The sequence below is a fragment of the Aedes albopictus genome, chromosome 3 (assembly GCF_035046485.1).
Source record: "Aedes albopictus strain Foshan chromosome 3, AalbF5, whole genome shotgun sequence".
Lineage (NCBI taxonomy): Eukaryota > Metazoa > Arthropoda > Insecta > Diptera > Culicidae > Aedes > Aedes albopictus.
In genome coordinates this window covers 233,124,268-233,150,869 of record NC_085138.1, presented here as the reverse complement: position 1 = coordinate 233,150,869, position 26,602 = coordinate 233,124,268, and the positions used below count along the sequence as shown (strand labels likewise).

The following is a 26,602-nucleotide window of genomic DNA, read 5'->3' as shown; positions in this document are numbered from 1 at the left end:
GCAATCGCATCAGCTCGAATATCCAAAGCGCTCATCGTTTGACCGGAAAGAGGAACATTGCTGGCTGCACGTCTTACTTGGGCGTCGGTAATGATTTCGTTGTTGTACACGCTTGCAAATTTATCGGCAAACAGTTGACAAATTTCCGAAGTAGAAGAAGCAGTTATCCCATTCAACTCCATCGAGGAAGGAAGGCCAAATTCCTTACGTTGTTCATTGACGTATTTCCAAAAAGACTTTGGCTTGCGTTTGAGTTTGAGTTCTATACTTCGCTGATACCGGGAGAAACAATGTCGACTCAAGCTTTGATAAACGTTATTAATTCTTACATAGTGATCTCTAAGACAAAGCGAGCGATGCTTAGAAAATTTCCTCAGAGCCGCTCTCTTGATTGATTTCATTTTGCGTAATTCACTGGTTTGCCAGGGAGGCCTTGTGATTTTGGCTAAAAGTTTGCCGAATGGAGTAGGGGTCGCGCACGCATACTGAGGTCGCGAGGGAGTTGTGACTGCAACTCTCCACGAGGTGAATGTAACTTTTGAAGCAAACTTTTAGACAAAACCATAAGGCAGAAGTCGTTCATACATCGTTCCTTGATTGCATGCTTCTGAGCTGAGAAAACAGCAGGTAAGTGTAACTCTTTGTAATTGAGTGTTCCCATCCCTGCATATAGTGATGGAAAACATTCGTTTTATCATAATGCTGTGATATTGTTGTTGTTGTTGTTCATTTATTAACGACCCTTCAATTAAAAATGATCATTCGGGTCGGAATCTAAATCTAAATACAAATAAATAATACAAATTTCATTGCTGTTTTCTCCGTTTCTCTCTATCAATACTCCTGCGTAACCATTTAACCCATGCGTCCATGTTATCATCGCGGTCGGGCTCGGGATCATCTTCGTCGTCTTCATTCAATTCAATGCTACTCATATCGAAATCTGGGCTGCGTTCTCTCTGCGACTGTTCAACCTTGCGAAAGAATTTCGGTGGCGATGTTGGTTTGTTCGTCAGAAATGATCAACACCGCTGCTTTCCATGCAAACAGCGAGAGAACATTTCTGTCATGACACATCTGTCCAGCATAATGGCAAGGCATTTCTGTCTAGTGGAGACGTCGGGTAACCACCACACGCTCGGGCGGCTGTACACTGTGTTGCTGTTGTTTATTGTTTCTCCTTCTTTTCCCGCCGCCGGTTGTAGCGACGTATACCGATAGCTTGTTGGTCGGTTTATTTTCCACCACGCTGGAGTAACTCGAACGGATGTTCGGCTCGTTCGGTTCGTTCGCTTGTTTGAGTGTCGAGCTACTATCTCCCGCGGGTTTGTTGGCTGTCGATTGATTGTCAGGCTTGATTTTGTCTGCTTTTTTATTTTGTACACATGTACTGCCAGGATGCAGTGGCTGGGTACAGTGCTTGCATAAAGCAGGTTGATTACGGTAGGTAATCAAGGTTTCTTGTCCTTGGATCGTGACGAGCGATCTGATAAGACAGCGTCATAACCGCTACACGTACCCCAGATGAAACATTTTGGTAGGGGAATGATGGACCCCAACTCAACTCCTTCACTTCGTGTACATCACCGAAGTGACGTAGATAAACAGCTATATCTTCGTTGCTTATACACTCGGAGAGGTCATGAACTTTGACCTCCGTACAACCGCGGTCAATCGTCAATCGCACTGGATATTTGCAGCCTTCCACTTCGAGCTCGTGTCGTCCGTTGTGATCTTGCACTATTTTTTTCGGCCATCGCAAGATCGGCACATTTAACATGCGCGCATTTCAAAGAATGATTAATCTGCAAGCGTTTCACTTGGCTGGGCAGTAGACCAAGGGTTTGATTAACGAACGCGTGGATTTGCTCAAAACTTGGCCGTCGCGGAAAGTTCGCTAGGTTTACTTTGAACGTGTTCTCTCGTGAGTTGAGAGCCATCACAGCGAACTGATGGAACTTCTCGCAATTAAAACACGTCCAACCGATACGAAGACGGATCGCAAACTGACTGTGATATTGAATACATATTCATACTTTAGCCACCTTGAATTGGTTTAAAACATTTTCACTGTTTTATTTTACTTCATATTTTCATTAATAGCTTCATAAGCGTAACAACTAGTAATTTCTGTCCTATGGTTTTTTCTTCGCATTCTTAAATTTTTCACGACATGTTTGCATAAAGTTCTTTGTATATTTTTTATGTTTTGCATTCGAATATTGTTTAACCTGCTATTTCGTTAAGTTCACATTTTATTAGTCAGAAAGTGTTTAGTTTTTCTTCGTATTATCTATAGTTAGTTATCTTCCCTTTTTTGTCAAGTAACTTTTGTCTTAATTATTTATCTAGTTTGTTTGCTTTTTTCAAATGTTGGTATCCGTGTTAACCCTTCGCAAAGTTATCTGAGAAACTTGTGTATCGATGACGGTTTGCTATTTAGTACATGATGGTAGGAAATCTTTGCTTACATGGAATTTGACATTCAGTGTTTTGTTTTGCTTTACAATCGAAACAGCAGGAGATTAACGAGTCAATTTGTGTGTGTGTTAGCAGCGCAATAGTTGAGGAAACACAAAGCAATCGGACGACCTTAATCAAACGCTTCTTTAAACGAACCAAGACCCTTGTCTACGAGATAAACTATGCACCATTTCTTTAAAATTTAAGATTTATTTGTTTGTATTTTATGTATGACGCAGTTATGAATCTATTCGTAGTCCACGATTTTTTTCTTGTATAATAGTAATAATGTATTTTGCTAGCAATAGTAATATGTAGTGCTTAGGTAAAGGTTTCCCAAAATTTGTAGTTTACGTCTCAAAGAGAGAGTCACAATTATCATTTGAATGCTATCATATCATGGTCATCTACCTTCCAATGCTTTTCGAATGCTTCTGCTCCAACAAATCTTTCGTTAAATATTTGCGCTGATATTCCTAATCTGGCATTTGTCTTGTACAGATAATTGATTGTTGTTATAACAGTAATAGTATTTGGTAAAGCCAACAAAACAGGAACCAAAGAAGAACATACAGTTACAGTATTTATTCCTCAAAAGTTGCAGTAAACAATTAGTCCAGTAAATATATTACAAGTTACACCTTGGTATTCCATTTTACTACGTTTTTTCATTTTAAATTAAATTATGAACAGCAATATATTGCAATTAAAACCATCCGTTTATTTTTTGGTGCATCCAGTCGCCCCTTTCACGCTGACGCATACTTATACTACTATCTATAAAGCAAAGTTTCCACAAATTACATAACCGAAACAAACAGAATAACGGTGTAAACGATTACACAACTCTTTAGAAAATGTCGGGACATTTGGACCATTCCTGTTTCGCCTTGGCATCCCAGTAGGTTCCCTTGAACACGTGCACCAGACTGTCGGTGCCCTCGTCTTGCTGTTTGCTGAACCAGATCGGTTCGTATGGCGGGTATGGACGACCTTCGGCGGCAGCTTTCTCGGCTTCGGCTTCCCGTTCGCGCCTTCGTGCCCGCTGTTTCTCTTCCAGTCTGTGAAAATGGCAAACGAGTATGTTCTTTTTTAGATGAGAGAAAACCAATGAAGGAGTTGTGTCATAGTATTTAATGTTAAATTGTCACGTATAGCTTTACAGTTAAAACGGCCATCAACGACGCGGCCTAGAGCTCCTTCGGATACCGCAGGTGCCTTAACTTCGTGCGGATAAAAATTTTGCAAACTGATAAGTTTTAGAGATCATAATCATAGAACTCATTGTTCAATTGGGTTTTTAAATTTAAAAAAATGTACTGATTTTTTGATTATATACGGAAGAGCACCTTTTTCTGAGCCACTATGATTTTTTTCAGATTTTTAGAACTTTATTTTGGTACCTAAAATCAATTTCAAACAGATTTTCTGAAATCACCTTTTGACAGCTGGGCAACTGTTTGACAGCTCCACCCAGTACAAAATTCGACGAGGGGTGATTCGACAAATCGCTCCCATACAAACTTCAAACTGATTTTAAAATAGGTTCCCGGTCATCAAAATTCATGAAAATTTGGATTTCGGCTCAGTTTGGCATGCAGATTCAGAAAATAGGATTATCTCAACACCGCTAAAGAAGCCATGTCCAAATTTTTCTTTAGCTATAATACCTTAAGTGAAATATGGACAAGAGAACAATTAGTTCTACGATTATGATCTCTAAATCTTGTCAGTTAGCGAAATTTGGACCACGGTACATTGGATTGGATGGATTCAACAGGGAGTGTAGAGATATTTTGGAGGAGAAAAACGCAGCGTGGACGATGACGATCATGGCGGCGAAAAAACGCCGTCTGGAAGAAGCGAAAAGACGGGAGACCCTTGAGAGACCGATGTGAGATGATTGAACGGTGGAAGCAGTACTTCGACGAACACCTGAATGGTGCAAACAAAGCAGGCACTGAGGATCAAGGCAACGAAATAAATGACTTCGCCAGAACGGCGGAGGATTGAAACCAGGCCCCCGACACGGTTTATATCAATGCATTGGAAATATGGTAGACAGGATGTCCTGGGCGCTAGTAAATAGTGCCCACTGTCAGATGCGAAAACATCAACACTTTTTTGTTTAACGTTAATTTTGATTTGTTGATCAATTTTTCGATTATTTTTTTCCGCCTCTAATGATCATAAAACATTTCAAAACTCGCGTTAATATTAGTGTACGAGAAGAGGAGAATGCGATTAGTTGAATAAAGCAACCGAACAAACACGCAATGTGAAGATGAATTTCGTGTGTGGCTCACAACATTAAACAAAAGCAGCGTTTGTTGATTACACGCTCGTTTCAATTTGCACGAATATGAGTATAAGGCAGTTAGATGTTGGCTACGATAAAATTCATTGATGCCAGGGGCCTGGCAAAAACAGACGGCATTATCATTAGTCAGCAGAATCGCTAGGTGTAGGTTGTGTGAATTCCCATTTGAATTGTAAGTGAGATATATGCGAAAGAGAAAATTGAGAATTATTTAGCTTATTGAATTTGTGTCCTACAGCTACAACAGAACAGTATAAGGTAAATCGAGAATCAAATCCCATGCAGTAGGTAAACTACCGTGCCATGCCCTAATACCGTGTGCCTCCTAATACCGTTTATTTGACAAAAAACTAAAATATTTTACTAAGTGTATTATTTTTTTAACTGTGTAACTAGTTCAATCATTAGCATATAAAACCTTCTCAAGTTAGGCGTGATAAACTTGGCACATATTAACAAAAACAAGCAATAAAAAATATTTACAGGATGTGAGTGCAAAGTACCAATACACGGTATTAGGGCATGGTTCCTTTTGTGTTCCAAATACCGTGTTTTGGCCAAAACTTGCAAACTGAAAATATTATTGATACTTTTTACTTTATGAATCAATTGCACAAACCTCTACACTGAAAAACAAGAGAACTCAAATTTGAGTATTTTTAAACTCACTTTTGAGTTCTTTTTTGCATCCCGTTTCATTTGCTCTCTTTATTGTTGTCAAAGAGTGAAGAGCAAAACAACCCAACTTCGAGAGTTCGATGCGGGAAGCCAAAATTGAGTAAGTGAGATAGTACCGAAAGTTGAGTAATTTTAACTGACGGTTGAGTAAAAAGAACTTCGACGCTAGATACTTTGGCCGTATACGCCTAAATGCAAACTACCCACCTCAACATAGACTCTATCAACTATGTCCCGCAACCTCTCAAATCTACGGATTGGTCACATGAATGTCAGGGGCCTTGAACACCACATAGATGGGGTTAAAATTATTCTAGACAAAACCCAATACCACTTCTTCGCCACAACCGAAACCAAACTCAAGTCCTCTTCACCAGTCGGTCCCATTCGTGTCCCTGGATATAATCTCATCAAGCACACACTGTCCACCGGTCGCGGCCGGGGTACAAGAACATGTGGTGGAATAGGATTGTATGTTCAGAAGGGGATTAAGGCTGTTCCTTTCCTAAAATCTACGCCCGATCCTAATGTGCCACTAGCCTTGCGATTCGAATTTCTGGCAGTAAGCGCTAGACTGAACGACCTCAACATTTGTGTGGTAGTAGTTTACAACCCTTCCTGCTCAAACCCGAACTTCAGCAGTAGCTACGAAAAACTTCTTCTCGATCTGTTGGAACAAGACTTTGACCGAACATACATCGTTGGAGATTTCAACGTGAATGTTGCTGCATCTACTCCCTCCACAAACTTGCACGCACTTCGTCAGATCAATTCGACATTCAATCTGATCGTGCTGCCAACTGGACCCACCCGCATCACGGAAAATAGCTCCACTACAATCGACCTTCTAATTACGAACTCACCGGATACAGTAATTAAATCGAAAACAGCTTCCGCAAACGCAATTTCGGATCATGAGATAGTATATCTTTTAGCGAATATCAAAGTTCGCAAGCCTGCTGCCCAAACCGTTCTAGTAAGGAATATGCGGGGAATCGACCAACTACAGTTGCAAGCTGCATTCGAGGAAAAAGATACTCGACCATTCTATGACGCTGTGGATGTTGACGCCAAAGTCGCCTGGATGGGCGAAGAATTAAATGAGCTTCTACAGCGGTTTGCCCCTGAAAGGAGCATAATCGTTCGTGACCGACGCACACCGTGGATCACAAATGAAATTGAACAAGCTGTGGCACTGAGGGATCTTGCTTTCGCTCTGTATAGACGAAATCCCAATAGGACACGCGGTGATGTTCGGTGGCGAGACTACACCAGCAAGCGAAACAGGGCAAGCTCTCTCGTAATGGCTGCAAAAAGACGATACGCGGAACAGCATTTTAGCACGAACCTACCCGCTAAGACACTCTGGAGTAACCTTAGGAGGGAAGGTATTCATAACAATCCCAAGAAGAACGCACCCGTAGAAGGAACAGATGCCGAAGAACTCAACCAGTTCTTTGCAGAAGGCCACCGCGAGCATCAAGAAGAAAACCACTACCCACCTGTTGTCCAGCTTCAACATCGATCGGAACCAGACCATGGGGTGAATGCATTGGACTTTCGACACACTGATGCCAATGAAGTCTGCCGGATGGTCTACGAGATACAAACAAATGCCACAGGTTCAGACGGCATTCCAATTTCCTTTGTTAAACTCCTGTGCCCTTTCATCCTGCCTCTCTTGGCTCACCTATTCAATCTCATCATCGACACAAGTTTATTTCCATCGACATGGAAAAAGGGAATTATCTCCCCCATCCCCAAATCACCGAACCCCACGCAACCCAAGGATTTCCGTCCGATCAGTGTTCTACCAGCGATTTCGAAAGTATTCGAAAAAATCCTTCTTGCTCAGATTACCGCGCACCTCAACAAAGCTAACCCACCACTCCTCGCACGCAACCAGTCCGGCTACAGGAAAGGCTTAAGCACCACAACAGCTCTCACGAAAGTTGTCCACGACATCTACAGCAACTTCGACGACAACCGCTGCACAGTGATGGTGTTAGTGGACTTTTCACTTGCCTTCAATTGTGTGGATCATCGGCTGCTGAAGAGTAAACTCCTAAACGAATTCAAATTCTCGCGTACTGCATGCGAATTGATTTCATCTTTCCTTCGAGGACGCACTCAGGCAGTTCGGCTTGGGAATGTACTGTCAGCAGAAAAAGAAGTTCTAGATGGTACACCACAGGGGTCTTGTCTCAGCGCAATACTGTTCAGCCTCTACATCAACAGTTTGCCCGAGATACTGAGATGTGAGTGGCAATTGTATGCTGACGACCTCCAAATCTACCTTTCCGGACCTGCTGATGACGTGGATAGACTTGTAAGAACTATCAATGAAGACCTAGGCTCCATAGTTGAGTGGGCGAAACGCAATCGTCTCTCGCCGAACCCGAAGAAAACGCAGGCGATTGTTTTCTCTAGGAATGGCTCTGTAACACCACGACAAGACATCATTTTCAATGGAATGGTTATTCCGCTGAGTAACCATGTTACAAACCTCGGACTACACATGGACAGCAAACTCTCATGGACGCATCAAGTCAACGATATCATGATGAAGGTCTACAACACTCTCCGTACCTTCAGGAAATTTGCAACTGTATTGACACTACCGACTCGACTCAAGCTGGTGCAAGCCGTGGTGATGCCCTTTTTCACCTATGCCGATATAGTTTACTACCCAGGGCTGTCAGCGGCTCTCCGTGAGCAATTGCATCGCTGCTTTAAGTCAACTGTTCGTTTCGTCCACAACCTTCGGCGACGTGACACAACGGTTGCAGTACGACACTCCATCCTTGGTCATGACCTGCCAACAAACTACCGACTTCGGGTGTGCTGCTTCATGAAGCAGGCATACGAGAGGTCATTGCCAGGTTACCTTATGCAACACATACAACACGGACGCCAGGAACGAACCGCTGGTCTCATAGTGCCCAGACACACAACATCTAGCGGCAAAAGTATACTGGTCAATGGCGCCATATGCTGGAATGGACTACCAACGACTGTCAAGCAGGAGCGTCGGTTAATGGTCTTCAAACGTGCTGTAACTAGATTGTAGTATACCTAGAGTTAGAGCAGATTAATAGTAGTTACTTGATAATCGAATTTTGTTGTTCCTAATGTAAATCTTCAGTAGTTTAGTTTTGTTTCCTTGCCCTGATATAATGTATATGTATACTGACAGGATACCGTATTCAATAAAATTACAATTACAATTACAATCAACTCAAAATTGGCTTCCTGCACGCAACCTCGAAGTTGGGTGGAATGAACTCACTTTTTGGTACTTTCGTTTCTCCGTGTAGGGATCGTTTGACGCACAGGTTCTTTTAAGTATGTACTTAGTATGGCTGATATAGTGATGAGTCAAAGGACCACCAATGTAGGCGGGCCACATACACGGTATTAGGAACAATGCTATGTTTTAAAATTTTGATTTTAACAATGGATTGAACATTTGGAATTCCATTAACCATATTTATTATACATAATACACACAATAAGCAATAATATAGCGTTTGAAAAATCAAGAAACATGGATTATTGATTTGTACAGGGCTCTTTGAAGTGAAGAGCATCCTTAAGGTCACGGTATTAGGGCATGGCACGGTACAGTACGAGTAAAAAGGTATGTCGGACGCTAGATCAGAATTTATTGTAACTTAACCTTAAACAAAACGTGTGAATTGCTCATATTTGATGCCTGTTTAACAGAGAACTGACCGACAAATTCTTCCCTTGACATTGGAACTGAACCGTAAGATCTCTAACAGAACTGAAAAATACTGTAAATGTAGGTTTAACATAACTAATTTCTGTAATACGACTGAACTAACTATAAATACAATTACAGCTTGAAGCTGCTAACGTTTGCAACTGAGAAAAACGGTGTTTAGTTCTGACGATCGGGAACAAGTAGATTACTGCCGTGAATCACAAGTCAGTCCCATATGTGAAAAGTAGGCATTGAGAAAATGGCCTCTGAAGTTTTCAAATTCGATTTCTATGTGAAACTCTAAAAAATCGCCATGAATTGAAAACTTCTGCGATCATCATGAAACTTTCATACATTGTTTCAAACGTAAAAACGCAACAGTGAAAAATATAAAACTGGCCAAAATATTGTCAGGTTTTGTATTGGAGGGTGCACAAGTTCTTAATGGGACTGACTTGCGAATACATTTCATTATGGGACTGGCTTGGTGTTGTTTTTCAATTTTACAGAACAAACTATATATTATTTTGCACGCAGCTGAAAGATCATCCGAAGAAAGCTCGAAAACGGCCATTAACTCATTTTTGCCCAAAATGCAGATGGGACTGACTTGCGATTCACGGCAGATTAACCCTCGCTCCAAATGCATAGCTAAAACTAAATGGTATCCAGCCAGGTACGGCTCTGTGACCATTGCAATTCATTATGAACCGTTCTATCTAAGCCTAATAACTTACCTTAGTTTTTCCCCATTGCTTTCGTTCCATTTGCCATCCTCCATCAGCCTCTGATCGGGTCGTAGGCGCGAATCGGTAGGTGCAACATTAGGCTCGGGTTCATTCAACTGGCAGGCAAGTAACGTAAAGTTATAGTATTTATCACAATCAGTTGGCGGCAGTCGCCGACTCCAGGCCGTTTTGTAGTTGCCCGTCTTGTAGACGGGGTTCTCGGCGGAACCACTAGTGGAAGTTACAGGCGCAATTTCGATCTTACTATCCCAGGTACCGTTTATCACCCATTTGACCTGGTTGGAGTTGTCCATCACGACACCCTTGACGCGACGCTGAGTGTCCCTCGTGAAGTACGAGTACGGAAGGTATTTCAGGTGGCACTTCACTCCCTTGGCAGACTTTTCGCCATAGATTTCCATGTCACCGTGGTTATCGACCCAGAGTTTGCCAACGATGATGTTGTGCACCGTGGTGGTCACCTTACGCCACGTGAACTTGTTGCCGGTGGCGGGAAACTCGACATGCGCGTAGCCAAGCGGAACTATCTGAATATATTTGCCCCGAAATTTGGAGGTCATCGTGAACTCTTGCCAACATCTCCATCCACGACTCTCGCAGTACTGTGCCGCCATGGGTGGGTGATGCGAAACCTGTGAAATAAGAAATTGAAATTCAAGCAAGCATACAGAGGCGGTAGAAAGCTTGAGGTCATTGTTTCATTGTTCCATATATATTTTTACCTATTTTAGAAATTTGCCACCTATTTCAGATTGAAAAGCTGCATCGAAAACTGATAACTAAATATTGCTATAATTTTTTTTTTCTTGAATTGTTTTAAAATTTGTATCTAAAATTTTGAATTGCGCTTACATTGCTGGTGATCACTAAATGAAACTTTGACTCCCATGAATTTGATAATCGCAAATAGGTACTTCGATTCGGAAGTGTACGATTTTTACCTGTTCGTTGATACACCTCCATCCTAGATCATCTGTCCGGTCGCACTCGTACGTTTCGCCGAGGAGTGGATTGAATGGTTTTCCGGTACGATTGCTAGTGGTTGAGTAGCTCGAAACAGTGAATGCCGTCACGTATGCTAGCTGCTCGCAAGTGTCCTTGCACTGTGCGGCTTTGTCCAAAATTTCCGAATACTCAAAGTCTTCGGTTAATCTGTAGTGTAAAAAACGTATCGAGTTGATTTAAGTAGATAGTAGAACTAGGCATAACTACAAACCTTTGAAGCATCGACAGGGGCTCGTTGAAGTTAACCGGCATAGGAATTTTGGACAAATCCTTGCCGATGCAGTTCTTGATGATTGACCACAAGTTTAGCGGATAGTTTGGTTTATCGGGAACCCGCGTTCGTCTTCTTCGGGCAACCTTCGTAGATTGATTGTTGTTTGAGAGGGTTGGTGTTAGTGCTTGGCTGCTGTTAACAGATATTCTATCCGTCATGTCCATATTGTCTAGATTATCGGTGACTACTAATACCTGCAATGCAAACAAGAGGGTAAAAAATGTTAGCAAAAAGCTTTTTAACACATTCATGTCAAGTTTAAGTTTTGAAACGCCAAAAATTCAAGCAATAGCAAAATCTACAATCTAATTTAATCAAATAGTTGGTGATTTATGTAATCGGTATTTTGGTTCCGAACAATATCTCTAGTTTTTATGAGAAAATAACAGTTTTTAATACTGTTTGATCACAATACATTGTATTACAAATACAAGCGAGTAATTGGTAGAAACAATTGTGTGATAAAAATAAATGTCGATCATTTGAAGAAATAAAATAGTAGTAAAATAATTTGACGCTTTCTAAACATGAATGAAAAACTAACAGTGTGATGACTGCAAAGTACTAAGTACACACTTTTACCAAATGTGCAAGTGCCATTTGTCCAAAAACTTTATTCTCGTAAGAATTTATATCTTTGGAACCTTGTAAATGAACCCTGTTTGTAATTTTCTGTAAAAATAAAATTACAAACTTGCGTGTCATGCCTCGAGCATGTGTGTTTGTCAATAACGCAATTGTAGCTACACTCGTCTCTGAACTAACTACCATAGATGGATATGCATTCATGATATCAGCTAGATATGAAGTGTTAGCAAGAGTGATCGACATAACGCTTTGCTCTAGCAGAATTAGTCACGAGATGACGAAATTTGGCACGATAAAGGCTGGGTAATTCGCGCAATACAAATCCCATTGAGATTACTAGCCTCTGCCCAGTAACTCCTATCCCTACCTCCTCGTGGCACCGGGCGGGCTCCGAGCAACCTTAGGGAAGATCGGGTAACAAACCCCGGTGAGAACTTTGGTCGCAGGCTGACAGGGAAGGGGGGTTTGCTTCTACAAACCTGAGCGACTGTTCTCCAGGAGGAGCGACTCACAACAGTGTCTGATCTCCATGTTAGGGCGGCTGATCAACTTCCGAGTGCCAGGGAAGCACTCTAAGCTCAACTGTGCGCTATGATCCTCCGGAAAGTAGAGAGTTGATGTCAGGCCTTACGAGCCAATCGTAAAAAAATATTGTAACGGAAAATCGGTAACTGAATAATACGAACCGAGACCAACAGCAACAGCCCCAGTGAACAAAAAGGACTTGCGATTGAAAACTAGGTACGTGGAACTGCCGATCTTTTAACCCTTTATAAGGCAGTGGCAACTATATTGCCACCTACTGTTTGTATTTTTTTTCTATTTTATAACAATTTATTTCGAACTTTTTTTTTTGGTTTACGCAAAATTGGGACTACTAACAACGCCTGGTATTTTTTTGGTACTAAACAAAGCTTTTACAACAATTTAGGAGCCATTTGTAGTCTCAAAAATGGCTAATTTTGACCGCCTGAAGAAAATTAGCTCAAACTTATTGTAAAATTATAGATTTGGTAAATATTTTAAGAAATAATCAAATTCTGGGTTGACATGAGCTGAACTACACAGTTTATATTATGGGTTAAGCACCAATCCACTCTAAAATCTCTATTCCGGCTTTTTGTCGAAGTCAAAAGAAGAAAAGTACCCTAAACGGGCAGTGGCAAGAATATTGCCACCAGCGCTGGTGGCCTAAACGGGCAGTGGCAACTATATTGCCACCTCAAAAGCTCGTTTTTGGGGTTAACGGGCAGTGGCAACTATATTGCCACCAGCGTTTTTGGTCGAAACGGGCAGTGGCAACTATATTGCCACCTAGATTTTTGAGAGTTTCTTTCAAATAAAAATTGTTTTGTACATGTAATCATGTATTTAATCATTTGCATAATAGTATGCGATGACAACTCTTCTAGTTTTCTCGGCCTTATAAAGGGTTAAGGACCGCGGGTTCGGCATCGTAGCGCTGCAGGAGGTATGTTGGACAGGATCCATGATGCGAACGTTTTGAGGTAATCATATTATTTACCAGAGTTGCGGCAACACAAACGTGCACTCCGGAAGCAATGATGATGACGATGACGCCTTTTCCGCGCAGTTCGAACGCGAGTACGACCGCTGCCCAAGTCATGACGTCAAGATCATCATAGGTGACCTAAACGCTCAGGTAGGCCTGGAGGAGGAATTTAGATCGATGATTGGAAAGCACAGCGCTCACCAGCTGACGAACGAAAACGGCCTACGACTCATCGATCTCGCCGCCTTCAAAAACATGACCGTATGTAGCACCTTTTTCCAACACCTTTAGTAGTTACTAGTCTTGTTGAGAGTTGCAACAATAATGAGTCTTTATTCAAAATCAAAGCTTAAGCTAACCTGCTTAATCTAGTACATAATTTCTGGAGAAGGCTGAAACGCATACATATCAATAGCCTATCGATCCATGCAACAGAACGATAGCCAATCCAAGGAAAGGAAAAGATAATTACGGAAAGGGGCGTTTACCATTCAATTAAGTAAACGTTCACACGTGGTTGCTTGAACTGTGCGCTGTTCGGTTAGGTCAGCGCTTCGAGTGGAAAGAAGGAATTGTGTGCATTTATGGGTATGAAATGTGATACGCGTACTCAGCATGAGTACGGTATGGGAAACAAGAGTGTTGCACAACTTGTGTGGTAAATCGAAGTTATTTAGGTGTGAATGACATGTCCCAGCATTGTTCGTGGGAACATGAGAGGAATGCACTTGAAGAAATGCAGGCGCATCAGTCCTGCATGTGAAAAACACCACTTTAAAAGATGTGGGAAAGACTGCTTGAAAACGGACAGTTGTAAACTGTCAAGATCAAATATTTATGATCTTTCAAAAACATGCTAAAGAATAATTCTTTACAGATACGATAATGCTACACCATCCCCCTTTGGGTGAATGACGTAACGCAGTGAAATCATTCAATTATTGTCAACATAGTTTCAATAAATTCTAAAATATTGTTTCAATCTCCTTTACAATGATGAAATAAAATGTCAGTTTTTTGTAATTATAATTGAAATATTTGGAATATGTAGTTGCAAAATAAAATAAAATGTATCTTAAAACTATCCGAATTTCTCACTTCTCAGCTAATGCTAAGAATATTGACCTATCTCATTTTTTTACTATTTTTTGATTTCCATTATTTTTTTATGAGATTAGGCTCGGGTTTATAAACTAACACTTCTTATGATCTAATTAGTCTATTTTTATGAACTAAAGATGATTGATTCGTTTGCAAATTTATGATCTCACAATTTGGTTCTGATATCGATGTTACTTTATATGGACCTGTATAGAATGAATCTAATTTACGTCTATTTTCCTTTTGCAAATAAACTGTATCTCCTGTTTTGATTTGAATCGGATTCGTTGAACGATCATTTATTTCTTTTCGAATTTGTTTCTGTTCAAGTAATTTTTGTTTTACAGTTTCATGTGACTTTTGAAGTTTGAATTTTAATTCTGTGCTGTAGAGATCAAAATTATAAACTGGATCAACTTTATCTGTGTATGTTTCGTGTGGTACTCTTGCTTTAACTCCGAAAACCAATTCATATGGCGTTAAACCATGATCAGTATGTGGGCTAGTATTATATGTAAATGCATAAAATTGTAACCAATCATCCCAATCCGAATGGTGTTCATTGACATAATTTCTTAGGTATTCATTCAAACACCTATGATTTCTTTCCAATGAACCTATCGTTTGTGGATGGTAGGCTGTAGAAAAAGTTTGCTTAACCTGTAATAACTTGCATATTTGGCCAAGGACTTCATTTTTGTATTCGGATCCTTGGTCTGATTTTAACTCTAAAAATTTACCATATATCAAAATAAAATTTTCAACCAAAGCTTTAGCTATTACATTCGCTTCTTTAGTTGGAATTGGAATTAAAACTATATACTTAGTCAATTCACACTGTATAGTCACAGCGTATCTATTATTATTATTTGATTTTGGAAGTGGTCCTACGGTATCAATAGCTATCACTTCGAATGGTCTAGATGGGGTATTGGTAATTGTTAATTTTTCTTTTGTGTGTTTGGTAATTTTATTCAACTTGCACAATTCACAGGCCTTTATGAATTGAGCAATCGAACTTTTCATATTTGTCCAGTTGTAAATTTCTCTAAGCTTGAGGTACAGTCTATGCTGACCTATATGTCCTCCAGTTGGTGTCTCATGATGGTTTTTGAGTATATTTTGAATTTCTCCAAGATCACTAATGAACTTGGGTGGATTATACATTATAATCTGTAATGTTTTGATTGATTTCAGAGTTAACTCTTTAAAAGTTTCTTTAGATACCATGTTAAAAATTGGGTCAAGACTCGAAAGTGCAATTTTATCAATTTTATTAATATTCATTTCTTTTTCTAACACTGAAAGTGCAAACACTAGTGTTTGTCTTATACTTCGCAATCGTGTTGTTATTCGTATAATAACTTTATTTTTCTGCGCTTCATACATTGTAAAAATTAAATTTTCATTTTCCACTATACTTCGAAGTTTTGGTAGTTTTCTAGCTTCAGTCGGGTTCTCTGTCATATAGATAACAAGTTGATCAGGCTTATTATCGACATTGATTTGACTGGAATATCGTTGTTCATTTTTAGTTTCATTATCTTTCTTCCTTGTCATTGACCTAGTATTAACAGTAAATATACTTTTAGATTTTAATTCATCTGATGTCATTATTATACGTGACAATGCATCAGCAGTAACGTTTGTTTTACCTTGAATATATTCAATGGAAAAATCGAAATCTTCCAAATCCAATCTCATCCTAGTTAATTTAGATGTCGGATTTTTCATATTAAATAAAAATACTAAGGGGCGATGATCTGTACGAACTACAAATTTACGTCCATACAAATAAGCTTTGAAATAATCGATAGCCCAATGTATCGCTGTTAATTCTTTTAAAATTACTGATTTATTCTTTTCACCAAGCGTAAAGCTTTTACTGGCAAACGCTATAGGTAAATCGTTGCCATCAATATTCTGTGATAATACCGCGCCACATCCAACATCAGATGCGTCGGTAGTCAATATAAATGTTTGCTTAAAATCAGGGTATTGTAATAATTTTGGTGACATCAAAAATGATTTAAGAGCATTGAAAGCATCCTCACATTTTGATGACCAATCAAATTTTACATTTTTTCTTAACAATTGATTCAACGGATAAGCAATTGCACTGTTCGACAAAAAAAAACTTTTGCCGTGATCAGAGACCCCATTAGTAGGGCATAAAAGCACATGAAAAATGTAGAAAAATGCCATTTTCAAATTTGTTGGAGCACCCCTAGAAACTTTTTGAGATGAGTTTGAATTTTATTCATTTTTGAAGGTTTGACACGAGCTTTAGAAATCATCATAAACACTTTTGAAATACAATATCTTTGAAATGCAATTTTGTGCACCGCTAAAATTTTCACAGATCTGAGAAGTAACTTTGATAAATAACTAGTCAAAATTTCAGCCTATTACGACATTCCATTTCATTGATACATATCCGGGAAGAATCAAATATGACTTATATAATACAAATCCTTGAAGTTTTCTCTTAATTCAATCACAAAAAGCAAGCCCCTATCCTTAACTAATCATAACAAAATAACTATTTTACTTTGATTTGACTTCGAAATGCTACACTTATGATCTAAATAATTGAATTCAAATTTTCGAGAAGAAAATCCGGTTGATCTTTCAAATTACTAACGTGGTAAGCCTGTGTAAAAATAAAAATAAAATCTAATACATTTATATTTTGCGATCAGTACAAAAAAACGTTTCCAGTGTTTTCGTGGGTTGTCTCTATTCACTTAATGTTTCGAAGAACCTCCTAGCCATACCAAATTGGTGAAATTGATAACTTTATTGAATAAAACAAACTTATTTCAATACAATGAATTGAAGCTGGCATTGCGCAGAAAACATGGTTTGAGTTCACGACTGTTCAAAACAATACAACAAAAAAAAAATGCAAACCAAAAATGAGAACACTCTCCATTTACTATTAGTAATCGTACAAGCACTGTTGCTTTCATCACATTTTAGTTAGTTTCACAATACAGAATGTGTATGTTGGGGCATTACCATTGAAGACACTTTTATGAAATTAATTGAATTTGTCATGTAGTAAAATCTTAATTTCAAGCTCAATAATGTCCTCCACGATTGTAAAATTGCTTTATAAGGTCCAGCAGCATAGGTTCTGGAACCATTTGGGCAGGATCACCTAGTTTGGGCACTTGTGTCTATGACTCAGTCAATTTAGAACCGATTGACTTGATTTTTGAGACACGATCAGAAACGCATATTATCTAGATGTGCAACAATTCAAGTCAATCGGTTTGGAATTGACTGAGTTATAGCAGCAAGTGCCAGAAATAGGTGCTCCTGCCTAAATGATCCTAGACCCTATTTGTTAATATAGTGTTAAATATTATCTATCCAGAAGCACTAAGGCGAGTTAATATAATTTATTTAGTCCAAACACACTCTTAGAAAAAATCATGTAAATTTAAGTTCACTTGGATGCACATAAAAGGAGCGGCGCGTTTGACACAAATTTACGTCCTCTATCACAAATAAAATTGAGCTAGCAATCGCTAGAGCCGAAGCGAGAGATAAAACACATGTAAATAAAATAATGAACTGGATTCGAACTCTGATCCGCTGATTGAGAGGCACGTACTATACCTCTCGGCGAAATCACCAAGTTGCGAGACAAACGCTAAATGTGAAACTGTTTCTACCTATCTGGTCAGATAGGTTTGTTGACATATTGTGCAACCAACTCGAACTTACATGATGGATGTAAAATTGAGTCAAATTTGTCATTCAGTCATGAAATGTTTACGTCCGTTGATGGTTTACGTCATGTGTAAATCCTAATTTTTTAAGAGTGTAGTCCAAATTAGTTTCAATGCAGAGGTCGTTGGAATTTGAATACATTTCCCGCATCGTATTTAATTTTTTAAGAACATGGAACTGCTTGATATCCACCAGGTCAAGCAAACTGGAATGGTTGCTAAGATACACACTAAATCATTGAAAAGTATTCTCATCCATATGCGATATATGGATATTTAAATTTGGGCACGACTCGAAATTCGATCAAAACAAAATACTTCCTTGAATTAAGTAGACGAAGCGTATTTTGCCTGAATTGTGATCCTAATCCATCGCATTCAAAATCGCAGTTTATTGGTATTTAAACATGATTATGAAAGTAACATTTGATGTCAAATGTTACAATAAACTTTGTTCATTTTCATAAGCGACAATTTTTTCTGAAAACTGCAATTAGAACATTACATTTATTTGGAAAAGTTTTTCCTTAAAATACTCATGTTGACCTCAATGAATTAAACTAACTTTCTTCCTGTGGATCCTTTGTAATCATATCCTAAAATTTCCCGTATAGCTTTCTAGAATCATACTTAGTTAAACCAGATGTTTGAAATACAATTTTCATCTTCTTCAGTCAGAGACTGAAAAATATATTAGCACTAGAAAACGGACGTCACATCTAGTGACCTAGTGGAGAACTTGTAAAGAAACGTTTTCTCCTACTGGAGCGGAAATCCATCCAATATTCCGAGGCGTACGAAGTATCCGAAAGACTAACGCTTCACGGCATTAACACATAGAAGTTTTTTAAATGGATATGAATATGGGCGTGCTTTATGGGATTATTAGAATAATAAAAAAAAAACCTAAAAGATTTTCACTATATAAGTCAGAGTTATGCCTTCGCGGATTTGTATCAATGAAACGGAATGTCGTAATAGGTAGAAATTTTGACTAGCTATTTATCAAAGTTGCTTCTCAGATCTGTGAAAATTTCAGCGGTGCACAAAACTGCATTTCAAAGATATTGTATTTCAAATGTGTTTATGATGATTTCTAAAGCTCTTGTCGAACCTTCAAAAATGAATAAAATTCAAACTCATCTCAAAAAGTTTCTAGGGGTGCTCCAACTAATTTGAAAATGGCATTTTTCTACATTTTCCATGCGCTTTTATGCCCTACTAATGGGGTCTCTGATCACGGCAAAAGTTTTTTTTTGTCGGACAGTGTTGTTGCGAAATTTGGGACGAATTTACGGTAGTAGTTGCAAAATGCTACAAACCTTCTAACTTCGTCACTGTTTCTCGGAACTGGGTAGTTCTTTATTACGTCATATTTACTACTGTCGGGCAGAATACCTTTGTCGGTTATTCTGTGCCCTAAATAAGTAACTTCTGTATTGAAGAATTTACATTTTGCCAAATTTAATTTTAAATTATATTTACGAATTCTTTCAAACACTATCGATAAATTGCGTAAATGGTGTTGCATTGAACAACCTACGACTATTATATCATCGATATAAACAAAAGCGAGTTCTGGTGTCAAACCAGACATTGCAATAGTCATCATCCTTTGAAAACTATTTGGACTAATATTTAATCCAAACGGTAATCTTGTAAATTGGTAATGACCTGATTGGGTCGAAAAAGCAGTAAATTTTCTCGAAGACTCATCCAGTGGGATTTGATGAAATCCCGACATTAAATCTAAAGTTGAAAAATACTTTGCTCTACCAAGCTGATCCAATATTGAATCTATTCTTGGCAAAGGAAATTTGTCACTTAATATCTTCTTGTTGAGCTGTCTAAAGTCTATGACAAGACGCCATTTTTTCTTATCATCTGTTGATTTCTTCGGAACCAAAAGTATTGGACTATTGTATGACGATACCGAAGGTTCAATAATGTTATCCTTCAGCATTTTATTAACTTGGGCTTGAATTTCATCACTTTGGGAATGAATGGTTTTATAATTTGGTATATAAGTTGGAACTGGATCACTGGTATTGATAGTCTGTTCGTAAAAATTGTTTACAGTTACTGGCTCATCTGGTAGTGAAAAAATATCCGAATAGTTTGTAATTAATTTCTTTAAATCATCTTTTGCAAAATCAGGAACGTTTGTCAAGTCAACTTGCTCCAAAATTTCTTTATTTCTCATTTGTGTGGTATCAGGTTTCTTGGATTTCCGAAAATTCAATATTTGGTAATTAGTCAGTGGTTCCATCATAAGCTTTACGTCAACATTTGAAACATTAATTGGTTGTAGAGTGGTATTCATGAATTTAACATACTGACAATTAGGTGAAATTATTGCATTACCACAGAAAAGACCAGGTTTAACTTCCTGAGAAAATAAAACCATGTCCTCTGTGATGTTTAAATCTTTAATCTTACGTATTACTTCACATCTTCGTGGGATTATGTAATTCTCATTAACTGTATCTTGAATTGGAACAGATACAGGTGTATTATTAATATTAAAATTCAATAACCAAGATTCATAATCAATATTGCATCTGAAGAGAGACAGAAAATCTCTTCCTAAAATGCCATCAGTTAAAATTGGAAAATTTGCATTAACTACATGAAATGAATGGTTAACTCTTACGCCATTTCCAAAATTCAAAATTGTCTCAGTTACAGCCAATGTTTCAATCTCTCCTTCTGTAATTCCCGTAATAATTGTTTTAACATTGTTGTTTATTTTGTGATTTACCAAAATTTTATCAGATTTAAAAATAGAAATATCTGCACCTGAATCTACAAGTAAAGTGCAGACTGAATTTGTCATCTCTACTCCAATCTTAATAAAATTGGAAGCAGAAAGATTTATAGTTAACACTGATCTAAAAAATTACGTTGACTCTGCTGCTGGTTTTGTTGCTGTTGCTGAGGAGCTCTGTTTGAAATATCGCGATTCTGAGATTGTGGTGGACCAGGGAGCTGATCCACATTTGCCATGTATATTCGATTTGTGTTATCGAACCGTGGGCGATTATCATTAAATCGTCCGCGATTATTATAACCTCCGCGTTGGTATCTTCCACGTGATGAATAATGGTAATAGTTTGGATAAGGCCTTGGAGTAAAACGATTAAAACCACCTCTAGGGGGGTTTCTATAATGTTGGTTTCTGTTGAAGCCATTGCCGCGAAAATTAGATCTATTATCCTGACGCCCGGTATGTTGTTTACTTTTGATAGTAAAAACTTGTGATGTGGAAACATCATTGGCACATTCTTGAGCTTTTTGCAAAGCATCTTTAATGCTAGAATAATTTCCAGCTTTTAGAATCAATTTTGTTTCGCTGGCGGTAACACCTTTGATGAGGGCATTAACACCTGCTTTTGTAGTCATTGTTTTCGCAACATCTTCCGGCACTTTTTGCGAAACATAAACATTTTCTAGTTTGCTGCAGAGATTCTCAATCTCCTCACAAAAACTTGTAATTGGTCCCCGTTGTCTCAATGTATTTAACTGCGCCACAATCGAATCAGGGGTCGTAGTATCCTGACATTTTGATCTAACATGATCAATTAAGGCATCAATCGTTACTATGGTATCAGGTAAACCACTGCGAGCTTTTCCTGATAATCTTGTTTTAATAAATTTGACGGCCATTGCCATATGTGTCGGTTGTATTAGTTCTTGCAATAGCTTCACTGAATCGATGAATGTATCGAATCCAGCTACTGAACCATCATACGGGTGTATGATCGATGATGCTTGTTTGATGTCAAAAATAGCTACTGGTTGGACACGATTATCGTTTTCTTCTGCCATTTCGCACGATATAACCTTTGCCACACGACACTGTTTGAATTTAGTTTTTGGAGTTACACGTTTCTTAATTTGTAATTTATCTAATTTAATTTTTATGATACCTTTAATTTCTTGATTATATTTCCTCAATTTTGAAATTAATGAGTTCAATTGCTCGTCTGACAAATCGTCAATATTATCAATTAATTTTGATTCACAACTGCTGTACAGCTCGTTACACTGCCTTAATTTATCTCTTAACGTTTTTTCCGAAATAGTTGTGTTAATGCATTTTTTTATATAGGTGTGTAACAATTTCAACTTTTCATAATCATTCATTCGTGATGCATTTTAATTAAACAAATTTACTCATAAAAAAATATATATAAATGAATAAACAATTTTGTGATAATTTGTGATGATTTCGTTTTGTACATTACCAATGTTGATTTCCTCGCGCTCCCGCTCTGTGATGTCGTGATGTAAAGTTGTTATTGCACGTTATCGCATCTCGTCAAATCGCCGATCCGGATCCATTGAATCCCGCCTACCGGCTCCTGCCGGTAGTGGTCTCGCCTGCAGTTGATACTCTTAAATTTTACACATTCTAGTGTGATTGCACTTTTTTCTGGTTTCCATTCCGCTGCACCCTCTGAACTATGGGTTTACGTTACGAGTCACCTTTTATTCACTTCACATCCACCTCGTGTCGGTCTGATTTCGACATTATAATTGTGTTATATGAATGTTTGTCTTCCACTTTTATTACTTTTCGCTTTTCATTGCCACAAAAGGTCACAAATTGGGTTCTTAATGAGTTTTCAAAATAGGGCTAGTATGGACTTAGCTATATCTGCAACTATTCTTCACTTTTTTTTTTTTGCTTCGATAGATTCACTTATACAATATCTAGCGCAGCCACCGACTTTGCTGCTTTTATAGCAACTTTTCGTTCTCTCCTCTTATAGAGGGTGTATAATGTGACTGTTAATTGAATCAACACAGCGGCTAGAATCAGCCACAACATTAGAGTATGTTCTTCATGGTCTTCACTGTGCGTTTGTTGGTTTTGCACTATAGTTGTTAATTTCACTTCACCATTTTCGTTGTACTGTTTTGACTGGGTTTTACCCATCTTATTGGTTTTGCACAATGTAAAAAAAAATCTCTAAGTCTATGACTTAGAACCTTCACTGATCGCCATTTAGTAGTTACTAGTCTTGTTGAGAGTTGCAACAATAATGAGTCTTTATTCAAAATCAAAGCTTAAGCTAACCTGCTTAATCTAGTACATAATTTCTGGAGAAGGCTGAAACGCATACATATCAATAGCCTATCGATCCATGCAACAGAACGATAGCCAATCCAAGGAAAGGAAAAGATAATTACGAAAAGGGGCGTTTACCATTCAATTAAGTAAACGTTCACACGTGGTTGCTTGAACTGTGCGCTGTTCGGTTAGGTCAGCGCTTCGAGTGGAAAGAAGGAATTGTGTGCATTTATGGGTATGAAATGTGATACGCGTACTCAGCATGAGTACGGTATGGGAAACAAGAGTGTTGCACAACTTGTGTGGTAAATCGAAGTTATTTAGGTGTGAATGACATGTCCCAGCATTGTTCGTGGGAACATGAGAGGAATGCACTTGAAGAAATGCAGGCGCATCAGTCCTGCATGTGAAAAACACCACTTTAAAAGATGTGGGAAAGACTGCTTGAAAACGGACAGTTGTAAACTGTCAAGATCAAATATTTATGATCTTTCAAAAACATGCTAAAGAATAATTCTTTACAGATACGATAATGCTACACACCGCCTCCCTTACTCTTACACCTGGAGATCACCACGGCAGACGGATTCGCAGATCGACCATATCCTGATTGACGGACGGTACTTCTCCAACATTATCGAGGTCAGGACCAATCGTAGCGCTATCGACTCCGACTACTATCTGGTGATGGTCAAGCTGCGTCCAAAACTTTCCGTCGACAATAATGTGCGGTACCGGCGACCGCCACGGCACAATCCTGAGCGACTGAAGCAACCGGATATCGCCTCATTATACGCACAGAATCTCGAGACAGCGTAAAGTACTATCCGTATTCCCTGAGCGAAATTCGATCAATTCTGAGTGCTTTATCGTATCAAGCATATAATATCATATTGGTTTGATCCCTAGCAATGAGAAAGCGGATTCACTCGCCAAAGTGGGCGCTATGGAAGGCGATATTTATGACCGTCATATCGCCTTTAATGATGGTTACATTCACACAGGTGGTTACATTCAATTCTCCCACAGGTATCGAAGACGGCGTGGTTCAAGGGGCCGGACATGGGTCGAGATCGAGATTTTATCAAGATTATGTCCAATCACTATTCTCTGTGCTCGCATTTCTATCGAATAGGGCTCACAGATAGCTATCGTTGTAGCTGTGGTGCAGGCTATCAAGATATCAACCATGTTGTAAGGGAATGCCCCGAATATGGTATTGCCAAATCTGATTTATGTGCATCCCTCAGGGCCCGAGGGAAATCCGAAAAGGAAGACATCAGAGATAAGTTGGGTAAACTTGATCTTGTGTACACGAAGCTTGTGTACGATTTCTTGAAACAAGCTGAAGTCTTCGTCTGATATCCCCGTCTTCGTTTTTCTCACTTGTCCACCTCGTGTCTTTGATTGATACCCCAGTCTTGTTGTTGTCCCTTCGAAAATCGTCTGTATCGTTACAGGTTGTTAGTCCACTCTACGGTTGACCAGCAGCAATACGCCACGCCATGCTGTCACGTGTCAACGAAAAGCTCCATCACCCTATCATTTCCTCAAGTGTTTTTGTTCCCCATAACCTTGACCAAACCGCGAGTTTTACGGTTCCCCAAACATAGTTTATAAGTCAAAAACATAGAATTATAAAAAGTATTAACTGAATTCTGCTCCGTTATGCCTGTTGATGCATGAGCCTCAAATAAATGATTAAGTTAAGAAAGCGACCGGAGGAGTAAAAGGAAGGGGTAATCTGCCCCATTCACAAGAAAGTCGACCATTTGGAATGTGAGAACTTCAGAGCGATCACCATTTTTAATGCTGCCTACAAAGTGCTATCCCAGATCATCTTCCGTCGTCAGTCATCTAAAACGAATGAGTTCGTGGGAAGTTATCAAGACAGCTTCATCGACGGCCGGTCGACAACGGACCAGATCTTTACCGTACGCAAATCCTCCAGAAATGCCGTGAATACCAGGTCCCAAAGCATCACCTGTTCATCGACTTCAAAGCGGCATACGACAGTATCGACCGCGCAGAGCTATGGAAATCATGGACGAAAACGGCTTTCCTAGGAAGCTGACTAGACTGATTAAAGCAACGACGGACGGTGTTCAAAACTGCGTAAGGGTTTCGGGTGAACTATCCAGTTCATTCGAATCTCGCCGGGGACTGCGACAAGGTGATGGACTCTCATGCCTACTCTTCAATATCGCTCTGAAAGGTGTGATGCGACGAGCCGGGCTCAACAGCCGGGGAACGATTTTCACAAAATCCGGTCAATTTGTGTGCTTTGCGGACGACATGGACATTATTGCCAGAACATTTGGAACGATGGCAGAGCTGTACACTCGCCTGAAACGCGAAGCAGCAAAGGTCGGACTGGTGGTGAATGCATCAAAAACAAAGTACATGCTGGTAGGCGGAACCGAACACGACCGGATCCGTCTGGGTAGTAATGTTACGATTACGATAGACGGGGATACATTCGAGGTGGTGGAGGAATTCATCTACCTCGGATCCTTACGGACGGCTGACAACAACGTGCGCCGTGAAATTCGGAGGCGCATCATCAGCGGAAATCGGGCCTACTACGGGCTCCAGAAGAAACTGCGGTCGAAAAAGATTCAACCACGCACCAAATGCATCATGTACAAAACGCTAATAAGGATAACGGTGTGTGGCGGAGCAGGATGAACCACGAGCTCGCTGCACTTTACGGCGAACCCAGCATCCAGAAGGTGGCCAAAGCCGGAAGGATACAGTGGGCAGGGCATGTTGCAAGAATGCCGGACAACAACCCTGCAAAGCTGGTGTTTGCAACTGATCCGGTTGGCACAAGAAGGCGCGGAGCGCAGAGAGCACGATGGGCGGACCAGGTGGAGCGTGACCTAGCGCCATTGGGCGCGACCGAGGATGGAGAGCGGCAGCCACAATCCGAGTATTGTGGCGTACTATTGTTGATTATGTCTTGTCTTAATGATGTTGAACAAATAAATGTATGTATGTATGTATCCTTTCCCACTTTTATCACAAAATGACATGTGACAGGCGCTATTCTTCTCTAAAGATTTGTTCTAATCCTCACTTTCAAACATAGCTACGCGTTCGTTCATTTTTACCAAAATCACTACTGCTGAGTGTTCAGTAATATTTCATCAAAATAAAAACATATGTTTCAAAATATAGCAAAGTTCGGTAACAATTACCAGCCTTATCTATTTTTTTCAGGTGAAAATATTTATCGGTCGAATTTTTGCTAAAATATTATCGAAATAAGTGATTGTTTTTAAGTGTGTTCAATAGCAGCTTATATTTGCCGAAAGTTTAAAAATATGTATTGCAACAAATAAAACCTTTACATGTTCTCAAAATA

At 39.2% G+C, this 26,602-nt stretch overlaps 1 protein-coding gene across 4 annotated transcripts in view; it reads right to left on the bottom strand.

The window, feature by feature from the left end:
* Positions 1-2,051: 2,051 nt before the first annotated feature.
* The window catches only part of LOC109407855 (oxysterol-binding protein 2), an 81,759-nt gene continuing 57,208 nt past the window's right edge, over positions 2,052-26,602 (bottom strand). For all 4 annotated transcript variants that reach the window (XM_062859493.1, XM_062859495.1, XM_062859494.1 and 1 more), the window contains 4 exons: positions 11,154-11,410; positions 10,879-11,089; positions 9,926-10,569; positions 2,052-3,524 (listed from right to left, as the gene is read on the bottom strand). In XM_062859493.1, coding sequence (XP_062715477.1) covers positions 3,314-3,524; positions 9,926-10,569; positions 10,879-11,089; positions 11,154-11,410 — 1,323 coding nt within the window. In that variant the 3' untranslated portion in view covers positions 2,052-3,313. The remainder of the gene's footprint in view (positions 3,525-9,925; positions 10,570-10,878; positions 11,090-11,153; positions 11,411-26,602) is intronic.